This window comes from Galeopterus variegatus, unplaced genomic scaffold, assembly GCF_000696425.1.
Source record: "Galeopterus variegatus unplaced genomic scaffold, G_variegatus-3.0.2 Scaffold1632, whole genome shotgun sequence".
NCBI classification, from domain to species: Eukaryota; Metazoa; Chordata; class Mammalia; order Dermoptera; family Cynocephalidae; genus Galeopterus; species Galeopterus variegatus.
The window spans coordinates 4573-22281 of record NW_007727743.1 but is presented as its reverse complement, the minus strand read 5'-3'; the positions used below and the strand labels follow the sequence as shown (position 1 = coordinate 22281).

The window sequence follows — 17709 nt, the reverse complement described above, 5'->3', positions numbered from 1 at the left end:
GTGCCTGACTTGTTTCACTTAATATAATTCTCTCTAGGTCCATCCATGCTGCTGGCAAATGACAATATTTCATTCTTTTTAATAGCAGAGTAGTATTCCATTGTGTAGATATACCACAACCACTCATCTGATGATGGACATTTGGGCTGGTTCCAGCTATTAGCTATTGTAAAGAGTGCTTCAATGAACGTTGGAGAGCAGGTATACCTTCAACTTGATGATTTCCATTCCTCTGGGTATATTCCCAGCAGNTTTTCTTCCTGATTGCACTGGCAAGAACCTCCAGTGCAATGTTCAACAGAAGTGGTAAGAGTAGACATACCTGTCTTATTCCTGATCTTACGGAGAGAAAACATTTCATTTTTTACCATTAAATATGATAGCTGGATGTTTTTTGTAGTTGCTCTTTGTGAGGCTGAAGAAGTTCCTTTCTTTTCCTAGTTTGCTGAGTGTTTTCACCAGAAGTGGATGTTAAATGTTGTCAAATGCTTTCTCTACATCTACTGAGATAAGCATATGGTTTCTCTTTTTTAGCTTGTTCATATAATGAATTACAGTGATTGATTTTCAAATGTAAAAACCAACCTTGAATTGCTGGGATAAACAATACTTGGTCATGACGTATTATGTAATGTTGGATTTGCTAAAATTTTGCTTAGAACTTTTGCATCTACATTCATGAAGAATATTAGTCTATAGTTTTCTGTTCCTGTAATGTATTTGATTTTGGTATCATTTAAAAAAAATTTTATTTTATTTTGTAAATATACAATGTGGTTGATTATTGTGGCCCATTACCGAAACCTCCCTCCCTCCTCCCTCTCCCCCCTCCCGCCCAACAACCTCATACCTATTTGCTTGTCAAGGAATTGTAATTATTGTGTCTTCTTCCCTCCTCCACAGTTTATTTGTGTATTTATTTATTTTTAGCTCCCAGAAATAAGTGAGAACATGTGNTTTATTTTTCCTTTGGTTGCCTGTGCTTTTGGGGTTGTATTAGATGCAAAAATCCTCAATAAAATACTAGCTGACAGAATACAGCAACACATATGCAAAATTATACATGATGATCAAGTGGGATTCATCCCAGGGATGCGAGGTTGGTTCAACATACACAAATCAATAAATGTGATACACCATATCAATAAAATCAAACACAAGGACTGTATGATCATCTCTATAGAAGCTGAAAAAGCATTTGATAAAATTCAACACTCGTTCATGATAAAGACTCTCTACAAGTTGGGTATAGATGGAAAGTATCTCAACATAATTAAAGCCATATATGATAAACTGCCATATCATCCTGAATGGGGAAAAGCTGAAAGCTTTTCCCTTAAGAACAGGAACTAGACAACGATGCCCACTCTTACCACTCCTATTCAACACAGTGTTGGAAGTACTAGCCAGAGCAATCAGAGAAGAGAAGGAAATAAAGGGCATCCAGATTGGAAAAGATGAAGTCAAACTGTCCCTGTTTGCAGATGACATGATCCTGAACAGTCTAAAGCCTCTACAAAAAGACTCTTGGTATTATATATTGAACAGTCTAAAGCCTCTACAAAAAGACTCTTGGTATTAGTTTAATGGTGGCCTCATAAAATGAGCTGGGAAGTGTTTCTTCACCTTCAACTTTTTGGAAGAGTTTGTAGAGATCTGGTATTATTCCTCCCTTAAGTGTCTGGTAGAATTCACCATTGAAGATGCTACATACTAAACTGTGTCCTCTCAAAACTCCTATATTGAAGTCCTAATTCAACACTACTGGATTCGGGTGATATATATATATATATATATATATATACTTTTTTTTTCCTTTCTGTGAACTACTTGTTCATGTCCCATACCTATTTTCTTGTTCTTTCTCTCTTTTTTTTTCAGTGTTCAAGCTTTGTATTGTTATTATTATTATTATGACATGTAAAAAGCTGTACTTATTTAATGTATACAACTCAATGAGTTTGAGAATAAGTATATACCCATGAAACCATCACTACAATCAAGATGATAGACATATCCATCCTGTTCTTTATCCTTACTGTTTCAAAAGAGCTTTCTGCATGCTAATGCAAATAATCTCTTGATACTAATATTTCTTCTCTATTTGATGTTTTATTTTCTTTAAGGTATATTTCTATATAATATTTTTTAAATGTATGTAGTCAATTTTATCATTCTTTTCCCTAGTGGCTTCTGGATTTGAATCATTCTTTAGAAAAACTTTTTCCATACCAAGATTATAAAAAGATTCACATATGTTTTCTTCTAGACCTTTTTTTTTTCATTTAAATCTTTGATTAACCTGGAATTAAATTCAATATAAGAAATGTTACAGGAGATCCAATTTTTTTTAAAAAATTAATTTTTTATTATGTATTTTAAAAATTTTATTAATATTATTTTTTTCATTCTACAACATCATTGCAGAGCAGTTGGGAGGGAGAGGGAGAGGGAGAGGGGAAAGGGGAAGGAAATAGGATGGAAGAAGGAGGAAGGAGGAGGAGTGGGATTGAGGCCTGTGGCACCCCCCTCATTCCCACAGGGGAGACTGGTGGGCTTCCAGCAGTGGCTTGGTTATTGCCAGGCTGGGTGCAGATGTCAATGGGGTGTGGCAAAAGCCCTCGCCCCCGACCACCCCAGCTCAGGAACCCAGGGTCCTTCTTGCTGAGACTTGCTGGTTGTCACTGGGCTAATTGAGGGTGTGGAGGCCCGTGGTCAAGACCCTCAGCCTGGGGTGCCTCCTGTGGGCTGGTTGCTCATGCGGGGGTGGGGTATGGACGAGGCCCTTGGCCCTCCACCGCCCTGGCTCGGGAGAGCCCAGGGCACCTCCTGCAGTGCTGGGATCCAATTTTTTTTGTGTTTTTCACTATTTATTGTTTAATCCCCCTTGTCACCACCAATTTGAGATGCCATTTTTATCACATATCTGCCCCCATATTCCTGTTGTATCTGGCTTCTACATCTAAACTCTGTACTGTTTCATTTATTTTTCTGGCTATTTATGTACCCAGTGCCAAATTACTTTCTACAGCTTTCTAATATGCTTTCATATTATAAAGTAGAACAGGGTTCTGCCACTCTACCCTCCCTCTGCTTTTATTTTTCAGAATTTTATTGGCTAGTCTTTCATATTTACTTCTCCAGCTGAAATTCAGTATCATTTTATAACATTCTCATAGCTATATCCTCCAGCCCTGCAAAAGCAAATTTTAAAAAAATTATTAAATAAACAAAACTCTGTTTTTGGTTGAGATCTCATGCATTTATAGAGTAATTTAGGGAGAAGTAAGTCTCTTACAGTGCTGAATATTCTTGTCAAGAACAAGGCACTTCTTTCCATTCATTCAAGTCATTTTTTAATGTCCCTCGGTAGAATTTTTAACCTCTCTTCTTATAGGTCTGGCATATTTCTTATAAGTAGGTATTTTATCTCTTTTATAACAATTATAAATGACATCTCATATTTCCTAACTAATACTTACATATACGCAAAGTACTAATTTTTGTCTTCTTTTGGTTTTTTGAATTTTTTCAACTTTTACTTTGAAAACTTACAGAAAAGTTGTAAAAACAGAAAAGAGATTTTCCTATTGTTAATATTTTGCTACAACTTTAAATCATTCTATCTCCCTCTTTATATATAAATACATGTACAGATACATATACACATGAAGAGTAACTTTTATATACCAGGCCTTTTTACTCACTAATACTTAAGTGTATATTTTCTAAGAACAAGGACATTTTCTTGTATAACCACAGTATTGTTATCAAATTCAGAAAATTTAACATTGATACAATGTTATTATTTAGTCGACAGTGCATATTTCAATTTTGCCAATTGTTCACTACCTATTATTTTTTTTTTTCCTTTTTATGTCTTTTTTACTGACCGGTAATGGGATTGCAACCCTCGGTGTCGCGCCCGTACCGGGGACCGGCAACGGGATCGCAACCCTCGGTGTTGCACCCGCACCGCACCCAGCCAGTGAGCGGGAACCGGTCTCCACATGGGATCCGAACCCTCGGCGGCAGCGCTGCCGTGCTCCCAAGCGGCGCACTCTCCAGTGCGCCACCGGGCCGGCCCACTATCTATTAGTTCTATAGTAAGGTTTTTATATGTCATTTTTAAACCAGTGTTTCTAGATTCTCTTATTGTTTCTAAGAGTCTTTTAGCTCAATCTTTTGGGTGTTATAGGAACACAGGAATAAGATATAAGAATAATGACAATTTTCCTTTTCTTTCCTCTATTCCTCTTGGTATGCATCTCATAGTCTTATGATAGATTGGTCACAAGTCTAAATTTGAAAACAGTTCTATGACTATTCTCTCTGAAGTAGAAGTATAGAAAAAAATACCAGCCTATGATATAGGATAAAATCTCAGTTATACTCTTAATGTGCTGTGTGATGATGGGAAAAATCCTTAACCTCTCTGAACTTCAGTTTCTTCATAAGTAAAATAAGAAAGTTGAGATAATGTCTAAATTCTTTCTACCAGAATTCTATGATTCTGTAAGTTACTACTTAAAGAAATAGAGAAATACTCAAACTATGCCTCACCATTTTTTCCCGTAAGTTGTTTGTTTTTCCTGATCTGTCCTTTACTCTTGGATCTGGACGAATGCATATTCTTCCCTTTGCCTTCAATCATTAAGGCAGGATCCTGCATTCTTGAAAAATAAATGTATTTTTTTAAATACTATAATGTTGTCTACAAGCATTCACAGAGAATCTCACCAAATTTTGACTAAAATTTTAAAACTTAAAGATATTTTACAAGTGCATGGCAGTTTTAAATATGGAAATGGCTCCTGAATAAACTGCAGATAATTCTATGATAGGCATGCCAGTCATTATGCTTCTAGCCTTCTCTTTGTGCCACCTGTGGGTTTCTCTATTCTAGGAGTAATCACCTACGAATATGAGTATTTTGACGTTTCTACCCCTCACTCTCCAAGTTGACATGCCAATATCCACTCATCTAAAAAAAAAGTGTTTGCTATGTGGTATGGCACTGATCAAAAACTGCGAAATAAAAAAGGCGGCAACATAAGAAAAGTAAAGCTCTTTACTTATGGGTAACCGTACACTGACCCTACTGTCTCCAAGCACATAATTATCTAGAAGGTCTGTAGCATACCTGGAGAGAAAGCTATAATTTGGTAGCATACCTGAAATTCTCAGTTGAAGATTTATTATTTGTTCGATCCTCACCAGGAAGTATTTCTGTTGAAATCTTTTCTGGCATCTTATACATGTCAGGTGTGTGCTTTGCATCTCTGCTTACTTTCAGTTTTTCCAGTCTGGATGATCTCCTTAACACACACACAGTTTCCTGGTCACAGATATTTCCCCCTGCATTTGAATTTCCCTTATTATTTTGAGGCTCACAAGAGGTGACATTTTGATGAGCCAAAGTTTGCAATACAAATAGATTTGTGTCTTCTGGAATCTGTAAAAATATAAATACATCCACAATTACAACACTGCAAAAAAATTAAAACTAGAAGAAATTAAATTTTATCTTACCCTTTGATTAAACTAAAATGCCTCTCTAAGATGAAAGTACAAAAATTTGTAGATATATTAGAACATAATAAAACAATTTATAATAATGTAATAAAGGACAATACAGATTTAAGAGCTTAAGATAAGACAAGCATAAGTAAATATGACTTTGATCAACATTCATTCTTAAAATGCAAGGGCAAAATTATGGTCACTCTGGGTGCTTTAATTTTTCAGGAAATGAGTGATGAGAATAGAATGATGAGAGACTCATAAAAACATTAGAGGGCCGGCCTGGTGGCGCACTCGGTAGAGTACGGCGCTTGGGAGCGCGGCGGCACTCCCGCCGAGGGTTCGGATCCCATATAGAGACCGGTCCGCTCACTGGCTGAGCGCGGTGCGGGCGCGACACCGAGGGTTGCAATCCCATTACCAGTCATGAAAAAAGACAAAAAAGAAAAAAAAAAACGTTAGAAATGTCATATAGGCCAAGATTAATGGTCTATTCAGCCCAGTATTTTGTTATCTGACAGCAGCAGTAAGTGATATTTTTGTGGGATAAGACAGTACATAACCTACATAACATTGATTTTAAAAGGTTAACAGTATATCATGAATTCTTCTAACTTCCCTTTAATAACCCATTATAGATTTAATTTATGTGAGGATATTTTTTTTATACATATCATCTAAACTTTTCTTGAGTTTATTTATATATCCACTTTCAAAACTTCTCAAGGTAACAAGTTCCATATTTTTATTACAGCTGAGTAAAAGAGTAATTTGATCTGTTCTACATAAATCTCCTTTCTACTTTTAAAAGGGTTTCTTTTTTCTATTCTTTTGAAGACTTGTTAACTTCGTGCTCACTTTATCAATACCAATCATAATTTCCTATACTTTACTTATATTCCCTCTTTTCATAGGTCTGTTAGAAGCCAGACCAGTGGAATGTTTCATCTTCTTGCCCTATCTCCATGATCAGTTTCTCTTTCTGTGGATTTTTTTTTTTAGTCCTATTATGTCTGTTTTGAGATTTGTTAACTAGAACTGCACGCAGTATTATTCCAGGTGTGTATATTGCAACATGATCTCAGCATTGTTACCTAAATCTTGCCAAGGATGTTCATTTTGGTAACAGCCAAAAGAAAAGAAAGCAAACAATCTAAATGACCATCATTAGTGAACTGGTTAAATAAATTACAATATATTCATAGAGCGGAATACCATTCAGCAAGTTAAAAGATTTAAGTAGTGCTACATTTGCTAACACTAAAAGATAATCAAGATTTTATTAAATTTAAAATAATAAGTTGAGGGCCGGCCCGGTGGCGCACTGCTACAGTGCGCCGCTTGGGAAGCGTGGTGGCGTTCCTGCCGAGGGTTCGGATCCCACATACAGACCGGCCGCTCACTGGCTGAGCGAGGTGCGGGAGCAACACCGAGGGTTGCGATCCCGTAGCCAGTCCCGGTCCGGTACGGGCGCGACACTGAGGGTTGCGATCCGTTGCCGGGCACGAAAAAAGACAAAAAGGAAAAAAATAAATAAATAATAATAATAAGTTGCAAAGCATTATGTATAATGCCACTTGTATAATATAAACTTACATAGAATATGATAGGAATAACTGGAGACAGACACAACAAACTGCTAACAGAATAATAATAAGTTGCAAAGCATTATGTATAATGCCACTTGTATGATATAAACTTACATAGAATATGATAGGAATAACTGGAGACAGACACAACAAACTGCTAACAGCGATTATCTCTAAAGAATGGAACTGTTGGGGACTCTTTGTTGCTATGTTATTATGTAATTCTGTAATATTTGAAGTTTTTTTATAATGAGGATGTATTACTACTATAATTAGGAAAATGAAAATAAAGATTATTTATAAAAGAAAAAAACTGTCAACATGAAAAAGGGACTTGTCGAGTGGAAGGCCACTTTAGGGCACCCAGGCACAATACAGCAGGAATTCTAAAACCCAAGAACTGTGCCACCTGGCAGTATTCTCAGACATAGAAGGAAAAGCTCTGCTTAAGCTAGGAATAATTTTTTTTCCCTCTCCTGGCAGCCCAACTACATATATTCTATGTCCAACTATAAATTAATGTGGGGTGTCCCAGCTCTACTCTGTACCTAGGTAGATATAGTGATTTTCTGAGCTAACAGAGAAAATTCTGGTAAAGAATTTTTTCCTTCCTATATATAAACAATCTAATGATATGTCTTCTCACATTTACTGGGGAGAAATCTATCCATTTTAAGTTTTTAACTCCTTGAAAATTCTACTCTAGGAACTTCTAGAAAGATCACTGCATGCTTCAAAGTCACAAAGTATCTTCTGGGTATTGATACTTGGATAGAAGATTTAAATTTAACACAATGAACACTTGTTAAAGGTCACTATAAAAGGCAAAATCATAGACTCATACTTGCACCTATTTGCTCCACTGATAGATGATTGACCTGCAATTCAGCTAACCTGGAACCCTGTTCAAACAGTGGAGTAAAAAGAAGAGACTCAAAATTCACCTCTATTTGTGTACAGTCTTCATCAGTCTGAGACATGTTGGGCTCCACTTCTAAACATTTATTTCCAGCACTGGGACGACTGCCTCCCTCTTTTCTATGACAGATGGGTCCCACCTTGGCTTCTGACAATGTGTTCAGGGCTGCCAACAACTCAGCTGGCAATGCATCATCATCCTTTGTGTTTTCTAGTAAATCTCTATGAGGTGCTGACAAGGCATTCAAAGGTATTGATATGGAACTTAGAGAGTCACTCAATGGGTTCATCAACTCTCTAGGATCAAAATTATTCATTATTTCAAACAGTCTTTCTTCCTGGGTGCTTTCTGGTGATGTTAGTAGCCTTTCCAAGGCAGGCACAAAAGTTTCAAGGGAGCTTGCTTCATCCATGGTTTCTTCAGAAGTCATGGTCAGTGTGACTTCCTTTCCAGGCTCAGAAAATATACTTTGTGCTGCTAAGATCTTTTGTGGCTCTATTAGTGATTTCTCCTCTACAGCAACCATATCAGATACTGTAAGAGCAGTATCTGAAAGAAGACTAATTTCAGGGAAGTCTCTGTCTTCATTTAGTTCCTGTATATTCCAAATAGAGATTCCATCAGTACAGCATATACAAAAACGTATTATAAACAAACACTTTATAGTTTTATAGTTCGTCTTGTTTATAAGTTACCCTCAAATAGTTTTGTAAATTCTCTTCCCCTTCCATAAATAAAAAGAATATTCTTTACTACTTTTCTATACCAAATCACTGGTGACTGAATATATGGTTAAACATTTAGCAGTGGACCAAGAGTAAAACTGGCTGGACCATAATTACAGGTGGCAAATTATCCATTCAGTTTTGTTTAAATTATCTGTACTAACAGAAGAGGCAGAGATGGCTTGGATTGTTAAATTAACAGATGATCTCAAAACTTCACAGCAGTTAATTGTTATAAAATGCTCCCTTACCAAAAAATTTCCATTTGGTTTTATAAAAATTATTTACTAGGAATAAAATTGGTGTAATTTCGCACTCCCCACATTTGTATGAATATGTGTATGTGAAGTAAAAAAGCCAAAGGATAAGAGGTCAGAGGGAAAAGGAGGAGAAATGAGTGCTATGTAAATATTACAAGCCCTGGCTATAAATGAATGGCTCTGGGTTGTGGTTGTTTTAAATAAAAAACACAAAACTTATATTTCTAAATGACTATTATCTTTCAAAGACATCATCTTAATAGGTTATACTTGTTCTTACAAGGTTTCCAATGCTCAAAATATTATTAGCATCTCTCTTTTGAAATTGCTTTCAAAATCAGTTTATAAGCCATTCCAGAAAATAATGTACTTTAAAGGTACTAAAATGTTTTTCAACACTTTAAAAACTGTTAATATTTGTTTGACCTTAAATAACAGAATGGGTTTCAATGACTTTGACTTTTTCCGAAAATCAAATCCACCACCTCTTTGACAAGATGCACTGTAACTTGTAAGTCTTCTAATATTCTGGCCTGACTTGAATAAGAAAAATGTTTTATCTTCCTCTTGTCCTTTTCTACCTGCCACCATTTACCTTCTCTGTTTACAGCATACAGAGCTTAAGAAGATACATTTATTTATTGGTAATGTTAACTATAATTTGCTCAGAAAGATAAAAGGAATTTGGAAGGAATTTAAGAACTAGCTCCTACCCATTCTTTAAGTCACAGCTCAAAGCCTCCCTCCTGTTTGAAGTCCTTATGTTTACTAAATTCAAGGCATACGTTGGGCTCTGTCCTAAAAAACTTAATTTGTAACTTAAGATTGAAGGCATAAATACCTAAGACATTAAATAGAATATAAATAATGTCAGAATAATTATAAAATCAAATGAGTTGCATAAACCAGTGTATATTAAACAGTTCCATAGAGACCAGCATCCTGCAAGAATAAGTTTCCTGGGGATAGGGTGGTAGAGGGTGCAGTGGAGGGTTTTCATGACTATTTGAAAAATGCTTGGTTAAACAAAGTTAAACAACTTACTTTTCCACAGGACTTTTCAGAACATGTACATTGTAAACCTCTGAGGAGAATTTAGGACAGTGTTCCCCAAACGTTTTTGTCTAAAAAATCTGTTTACTTAGAAGAGCTATTAATGTCATGGGGTACAAGTGATTAGGACATACTGATATAGTCAGTGAATAATGAATGCTAGAAAGAGAACAATCACTTTGGTCAAGAGCACCAGAGTCACCTGGAACAGATCCACAGAGGAGAAAAGACTTGAGCCAGAATTAAAGATTTGTGAAGGAGTAAGAGAAGGGAAAAACAAATATTAAGCACCAACTAGATGCCAGACACCATGAACTCATCACAGCAACTCTGTGAGATGGATATCACTATCAGTATTTTATGGATGTAAACAACAGAGTTGTCCTTGGAGCCTAGACCCGTTTGGTTCCAAATTTTATGCTCTTTCCCCTGCCTTCTGGCTCCTGACTTAAGCAAAATATGAAGACAGGAAAGTGTAAACAACAACTGAGTGAAGTAAAGTACAGGTATGTTAGGTCTGGCCTGGGGAGGTCTTTGATTGCTTGGTATCACTATGTGAGTCCATTGTGGGCAGAGCAAGCCCTCTGATTCCCCATAGCACCGAGTAGAAAGCAAAGCCTATGTAGGTACTTGATACTGATTATCAACTAGAAAATGGGAAAGCATATCTAGCACAAAATATTAAGGTAACTAGGGTAACAGACAAACCAACGGGAGGAATTTTGCTATTTCATCTCAGGGACCAGTTTGATAACAAGTTATATACTTCTCTAGATAAAGAATAAGAGACTTACACTACTGAATAAAAAACACAGATCAAGAAAACATTATTTTACTAGAGATAAGAATAAATACTGGAAGAAGTTATTAGACAAGTTATCTATTAAAATGATTAGTCACATTCCTTCTTAGAGGAGAGTCTAACTGAGCTGGATACTTCAATCAACATTATTTTTTTAAAAATCTAAGTCCATGATCTACACTGCTAGTCTTTATTATACAGACCAACCTTTTCCGAGTGTGGCAAAACTTCAAGATTTTCAGCCTCAGTCCCTAGAAAAGAACAATATGTTTTCATTCCAGTTTTATTAAAGCTCTAAAAACATGCCTTGTTGGTCATTTCATAATCATATAACTTGAACTCCCTCAGACATTCAAGTGACATATCAAATATTTTATAAACATCATACAGGCATACATCATTGCTACGGTTTAATGGGCTGGTTAGCTCAGTTGGTTAGAGCACAGCCTTATAACCCCAAGGTCACAGGTTTGGATCCCTTACCCGCCAATACTCACTGAAGTGTGGTCCCCCTTGTAATAGTGTTAAAAGGGTGGGAAATCAGAGTATGGCATTTGAAAGGTGGAACCTTTGGGTGGTAATTGGATCATGAGGATGATGAGCAAAAAGTCAAGAATAAATAATTTCTTATCCTTCCTTTAAAATCTTTTGTGCTAAGCAGTGTTGAAGTACAAATGTTTTACTGTTTATATCTTATGCTATTTAGAATTTTATATCTCTTGTTGCTTAAAATTTGATACCAATGAAAGAAACATTTTAAAACAATAGATATCTCCTCAAATATCTTTTAAGTCTTTTAAAATAAGCTTTCAGATCCTGGGGGAATAAGAATTCAAAATCAGAGAAAAAGATTTCATACTCTTCCCCCTTCTCTGAATTATACAGAAAGAACACTCAAAGACATCTTCTCCCATGTTGTCTTTAATAATCTAATCATCAAAATGATCATTCTTTTAAGCCAATAGTTACTATTTTTAAAACTTGATAAATTAATAAAATATTTTATAGTAATTTGATTACTATAAAAATGAACACACTTAGAAGGAATTCTCATTTTCTAACTACAAAATTTTCTTGAAAGGCTAGACTTCCAGTCAAGATGGCAGGATAGATGGTCCCCAGCGTCACTCTCTCCCACAAATCAACCTATTTACAACTATAAAAAAGCAATGACAGGGCCGGCCCGGTGGCGCACTGGATAAGTGCACCGCTTGGGAAGCGCGGCGGCGCTCCCGCCCGAGGGTTCGGATCCCACATGCGGACCGGTTCCCACTCACTGGCTGAGCGAGGTGCGGGAGCGACGCCGAGGGTTGCGATCCCGTTGCCGGTCCCCGGTCCGGTGTGGGGGCAACACTGAGGGTTGCGATCCGTTGCCGGACACGGAAAAAGACAAAAAAAATAAAATAAAATAAGCAATGACAACCAAGCTGCGGCCCCTAGAGCTCAGGGGAAGAGGAGGAGAGACCTACGGAGTGCATGAAGGTGGGAGAAACCATGATGAGAGAAAGAAAAAAAACCCCTGCAATTGTTTCGAATCCCAGCCGTTTCCAGGCTGGAGCTGCTAAGTGCACAGAGTGGGAGCTGGCAAAAGGCTGCAGCTGTGCCTTTCAGATGAAGTTGCTTGGAGGCAGCAGGGGAGAAGAGGGCCTTGGTGGCCCCCAGGCCAGCAATACCACTAATAGGATTCCTGTGGACCCACAAAGGACTGAGGAGCCACAACAACTCAAAAAAAGGAGCCACTCAGAGGCTGCTAAGTCATTGCAAGGGACCGGAGCATGGCCTGTCCCATGAGAAGTGTTTGGCACACCAGTGGTGGGGGAGACAGGCCCACTGGAAGAACACTAGGGCACAGCAATGACAGCTCATCTGTCCCCCAATCAGTGTAGGACCACTCAGAGGAGACTGGTCAGGAATATAGAATTGCGTGGAGTAGAGTTTGATGAAAAGACTCAGGCCCAGACCAGTGTTTGTACACAACCCAGGTGTACTCTCTGTCAAGAGCCGGACGTACCTATAAAGTCAACCATTAAAACCTGAGCTGCACAAAAACCCTTCCTTAGGGAATCAGTAGCAAAGCAACAATTTAGATCAACCACAGAGCTCAAGTACTGGTCCTCACAGGAAGTTCCCCCATTTTAGAAGTAAGCAAAGGACAGCAAATTAGTTCCAGCACAGAGTTTGAGTGGTGGGAACAGCAAATAATCCAACACAGAATTGAAAGAAACAACAAAGTACCCACAACCAGAGACAAAGTTTGATGTTAACTAGTAAAGGTATCATTTCACCAAAGAACATAACACCTAGAAGGACAGAAGTCCCCCAGGCTACCAAACCAGAAAAGGGGGAGGGCCAGGGGCCTCAGCCATGCTCCCCTGACACCTGCAACCAGTCCTGAGGGTGGGGGCCTTGGGCTTCAGCCACACATCCCCAACAAGCACAACCACCCCAGTGACCACCACTGAGCCACCACAGGAAGCACCCCAGGCTCTCCTGCACCAGAGCAGTGGGTGGCCAAGGGCCTCAGTCATGCTCCCCCAACATGAGCAACCAGCCCAGCAACAACCACCAAGCCACTGCAGGAAGCACCCCAGGCTCTCCTGAGCCAGGGTGGTGGGGGGCCTCGGGCGTCGGTCACGCACCCCCAACACAAGCTACCAGCCCAGCAACGACCACCGAGCTGCCCCAGGAAGTGCCCTGGGCTCTCCCAAGCCGGGGTTGTGGGGGGCTGAGGGCCTTGGTGACACCCCTCAACATGAGCAACAAGCCCAGTGACGATCACTGAGCCACCACAGGAAGCACCCCAGGCTCTTCTGAGCTGTGGCAGTATGGGGTTGAGGGCCTCAGCCATGTCCCCCCAACACAAGCAGCCAGCCCAGTAACCACTACTGAGCCACAGCAAGAAGGGTCCCGGGTTCCTGAGCTTGGGAGGTGGGAGATGAGGGCTTTTTCCACAGCGCCCTGACATCTTCACCGAGCCTGGCAATGACCAAGACACTGCTGGAAGCCCCCCAGTCTCCCCTGTGGGAATGTGGGGGGTGCCACAGTCCTCAATCCCACCCCTCCTCCTTCCTCCATCACATTTCCTTTCCCTTTCCCCTCTCCCTCTCCCTCCCAACTGCTCTGCAACATGATAGAATATTAAAAAAATTAATAAAATAAAAAAAAATTTTTTTTCTTGAAAGTATTTACAAATACAAAAATAATTCTTCTTAATTTTTTGTCTACCCTTTAAATTATTTTAAAAACGTGTACATTTTCTTTTTATCACTTGAGAGAGAAAAAACGTAATGGTATGTATAAGAAATAATTCTAAAGTGCCAAATGGAAAGAAAATGGCCAGAGGAGCTGAGTTTTAACTTATACACAAATTTTTACTCATGTACAACATTTAACTTATACAAAAGCATTTAAAAGGCATTTTAAGGTAGTTTGCTTATTTTGATCATTCTACAGTTTGGTTAGAATTACCCTTTGACACCTCGGGCGGTGGGGTCCCAAGGGCCTCAGCCACACCCCCCCTAACATCCACAAACAGTCCGGCGACAACCACTGAGCCACTGCCAGAAACCCCTGGTATCCCCTGCCAGAATGAGGGGGGTTCCACAGGCCTCAACCAAGCCCTCCCTCCTGCCTACTCCTCCCACCCTATTTCCTTTCCCTTTCCTGTCTCCCCCCCCCAAGTGCTCCACAACAACATATCAGAATGTAAAAAAATAATAATATTAATAAATAAATTTTTTAAAAAAAGAATTACCCTTTGAGTTGGGAAAGAGATGACAGGGCTGTATTAGGACAAAGTCAGCTGTAAAAGCTAACAATTTGCTTATAAGTGATTTAACTATAGCCTGGGATGATAATAAAATGAGCTTCCTATTCTGAACACTCTGAAAGGAGTAAAGGTAGGAGGGAGCTGCGATGAAGTTCCAGAAGGGAAGGGAACTACTAATCTATTGGTCTCTAGTTACAGCAGCATCAGGTAGCAAGAAACACCACAATGATAATCCTGGTGCATGTGGCACCTTTAAAGGAACAGCCAATAAGATTTGTTACTTCTGATTGAACAGAAGTTCATTAAGGGTGGTGGCAACAGTGCACAGAAACCAATATCATGACAAGTTATTAATGGCTCTCGGAAAGCCAAATGGGCAGGAGGTGAGAGCTATGAGATGTGCAGGACATAGTGGAACCCTGTTTTTCTGTAAGTGACAGGATTGGGTATAAGGAAGGAAAGGAATATTACCCATGACACCTATCTCAAATTGTTCAAGACAGCCTTACAAAAAAGAACTTCAACCTCTAATATGGTAACTCTGTAGCTTTATAAACATGACTCTTTCAGTTTATCTACAACTACATCTTGGAAAAGGTACTATTAAATAGGTTTTTACCAAATTTGGAGGACATATTTGGCATAATCTGAATTATAATATTAGGCTATTTGACATTGATTCGGCTTTTTAAAAATCACAAAGTCTTTTGTATTTGGAGAGGAACATTAATTACTATTCATACTTACATTTATTTAATGGCTAGTTTATTAAACTTCTGTATCTAAGACATGAAAACTTGAAAATTACTGTTTCTTTAACATTTAAACATCGATTACAAACTTAAATTCCTTTAAACAACTTAAAATAGAAATTTAACATGACTTTTTACCACTTCAAACATTTTATATAGAAGACAAAAAGCACACAATTACTGTTTCTTTAACATTTAAACATCGATTACAAACTTAAATTCCTTTAAACAACTTAAACTAGAAATTTAACATGACTTTTTACCACTTCAAACATTTTATATAGAAGACAAAAAGCACACACAAATACAATAGTTGTACAACTTATTACTGCTCTTAAACTAATTCTAAAAATAACAGTACTATTGGTGTAATTCATTCTTCTTTATTTCTATACTTGTCCCTATACCTCTTAAGATTAATGTAATATTTATTTTGATACCTTCCCAGGGTTACAGAAATTGTATCAGACCCAAAAGAAAACAAATAACTTCCCGTACCAACCAAGGTGACAGGATTTGGGTTACCGATTTTTGTTGGGGCATGGAACTGACTGTTTCTCTCAAGATAATTCAAAGCCAAGCAGCCACTTATCTGGCTTTACTATAAGTAAGCATCTTAAACTTCACGAAGGTTATGTTTAGTAACCTAATATTTTGCCCCAGAATGCTGTCTTTAAGTTTTACTTGGCCAATGTTACAAAAGCTTTTGTCCTTTCAGTTATCATATACTGATCTGTTCCATCAGTATTACTAGAAACTGACATCGCCATTTAGTATCTTCAAGATAAGTAGGGCCATCTAAGGCTTTTGTTTCCTAAGAGCTGATCTACTCTCGCAAAAAGTATCTCCTTAATTGGATATCAGGTTAATATCTTGGGACGTAGTTAGACACCACTTCTATGTTTTTGTGTATCACTGTTGGTGCTGTGTGTGTGGGTGGTACTTCCTTTCCTTAGTACAATTCTTACCTTGTTCCAGGACTACTTCACTTACTCACAGTTCTCTGTTTTCCTCTCTACTTATACATTAATAAGCAAAAATATACTATGGTTCATAAACAGACAAAAATTTAATAAAGAAATATTTAATAAAGAAAACAAAATGCACATTATTAACAGGTCTCTATTTCTCAAAGCCATTAAATCTTTTAAACATCCTACTATAGTCACTTTTCTTTTTGTATTGAGAAAACCTTTTGTACACTCAACATTTTTTGAGTATCACTATGAACTCATGGTCTTGGGCCGAGTCCGTGGCGCACTCGGGAGGGTGCGGCGCTGGGAGCGCAGCAGCACTCCCACCGTGGGTTCGGATCCTATATAGGCATGACTGGTGCGCTCACAGCGCTCACTGGCTGAGCGCTGTGCGGCCAGTCTCAAAAAGGACAAAAAATAAAAAAATAAAATAAAATAAATGAACTCATGGTCTTTTCACAAACTTATTCCCATGAACTAAAATCATTTTTTTTTTCATCTACTTAATTTGTCACAGCTTGGCTTTCACTAAAGCACCACCAAACTAGCCCTTTATTCTTTCAGCACTGTTCCCAGACATCCTTAAAAGTATCCTTGCTTTTCAGCAATGATAGGATGCTTCAGACCCATCCTGATATTTTCATGCTCCAAAACAGATCAGCTATATTTTAAGGATCCCTGGTTTATTTAGAACTCATAACCTCATAGTACCCATACACCTGGCACATAGCAGGCTCAATAAATATTTGTTAAAAGAATGAATAAATAATAATACAGACCAAAATCTAGGCAGTAAGAGTACACATAAGAATTGGCAGTAGGCAAAAGTGGTACTGCTTTGTTGTAGTAACAACAGAGCAGAAGAAGACAGAGCGTTTGAAATTTATCTTTTCCAATTTTTCAATCATATTTTTGTGCCCTTTTTTTATAATACAAAGTTTCCTTGAACACTATGAATATTTACTACAATGTGACACAACATACACGATGTTCACTCTGGAAGAGTCACTAGGAGACACCTCAAAGAGAAAGACAACCATCCTCTAATCAGCTGAAACCAAGGTAACAGTAGCCTGTATGCCTGCCAGTCAAGAAAGGCATAACAGATATATAAAGAATGTTATGAATAGAGAAAACAATCATTGTTTTCAAACTTGGGTCCCAAAATCACAAGTCAAAAGAGTAGACATTTGGAGTAGTAGGTATTCATTGTAGTTGAGCTGCTTTTCCCAAGGGAATTCTATGCAGCATGATCCAAGGTCAATAGCAACATTGATTTCACATTTATTTATTTATTTTTTAGGGAAATTTATTTTTATTCAGTAATTTCTTCTGAGCAAATG

General features: G+C 38.0%; 1 protein-coding gene across 1 annotated transcript in view; it reads right to left on the bottom strand.

Moving 5' to 3' along the window:
- ANKRD31 (ankyrin repeat domain 31) overlaps positions 1-11272 on the bottom strand; it is a 95844-nt gene extending 84572 nt beyond the window's left edge. The window contains exons 1-5 of the mRNA XM_008578110.1: positions 11260-11272; positions 11079-11122; positions 8057-8626; positions 5175-5455; positions 4564-4673 (exon numbers count right to left, since the gene is read on the bottom strand). Coding sequence (XP_008576332.1) covers positions 4564-4673; positions 5175-5455; positions 8057-8626; positions 11079-11122; positions 11260-11272 — 1018 coding nt within the window. The remainder of the gene's footprint in view (positions 1-4563; positions 4674-5174; positions 5456-8056; positions 8627-11078; positions 11123-11259) is intronic.
- Between the last annotated feature and the right edge of the window lie 6437 nt (positions 11273-17709).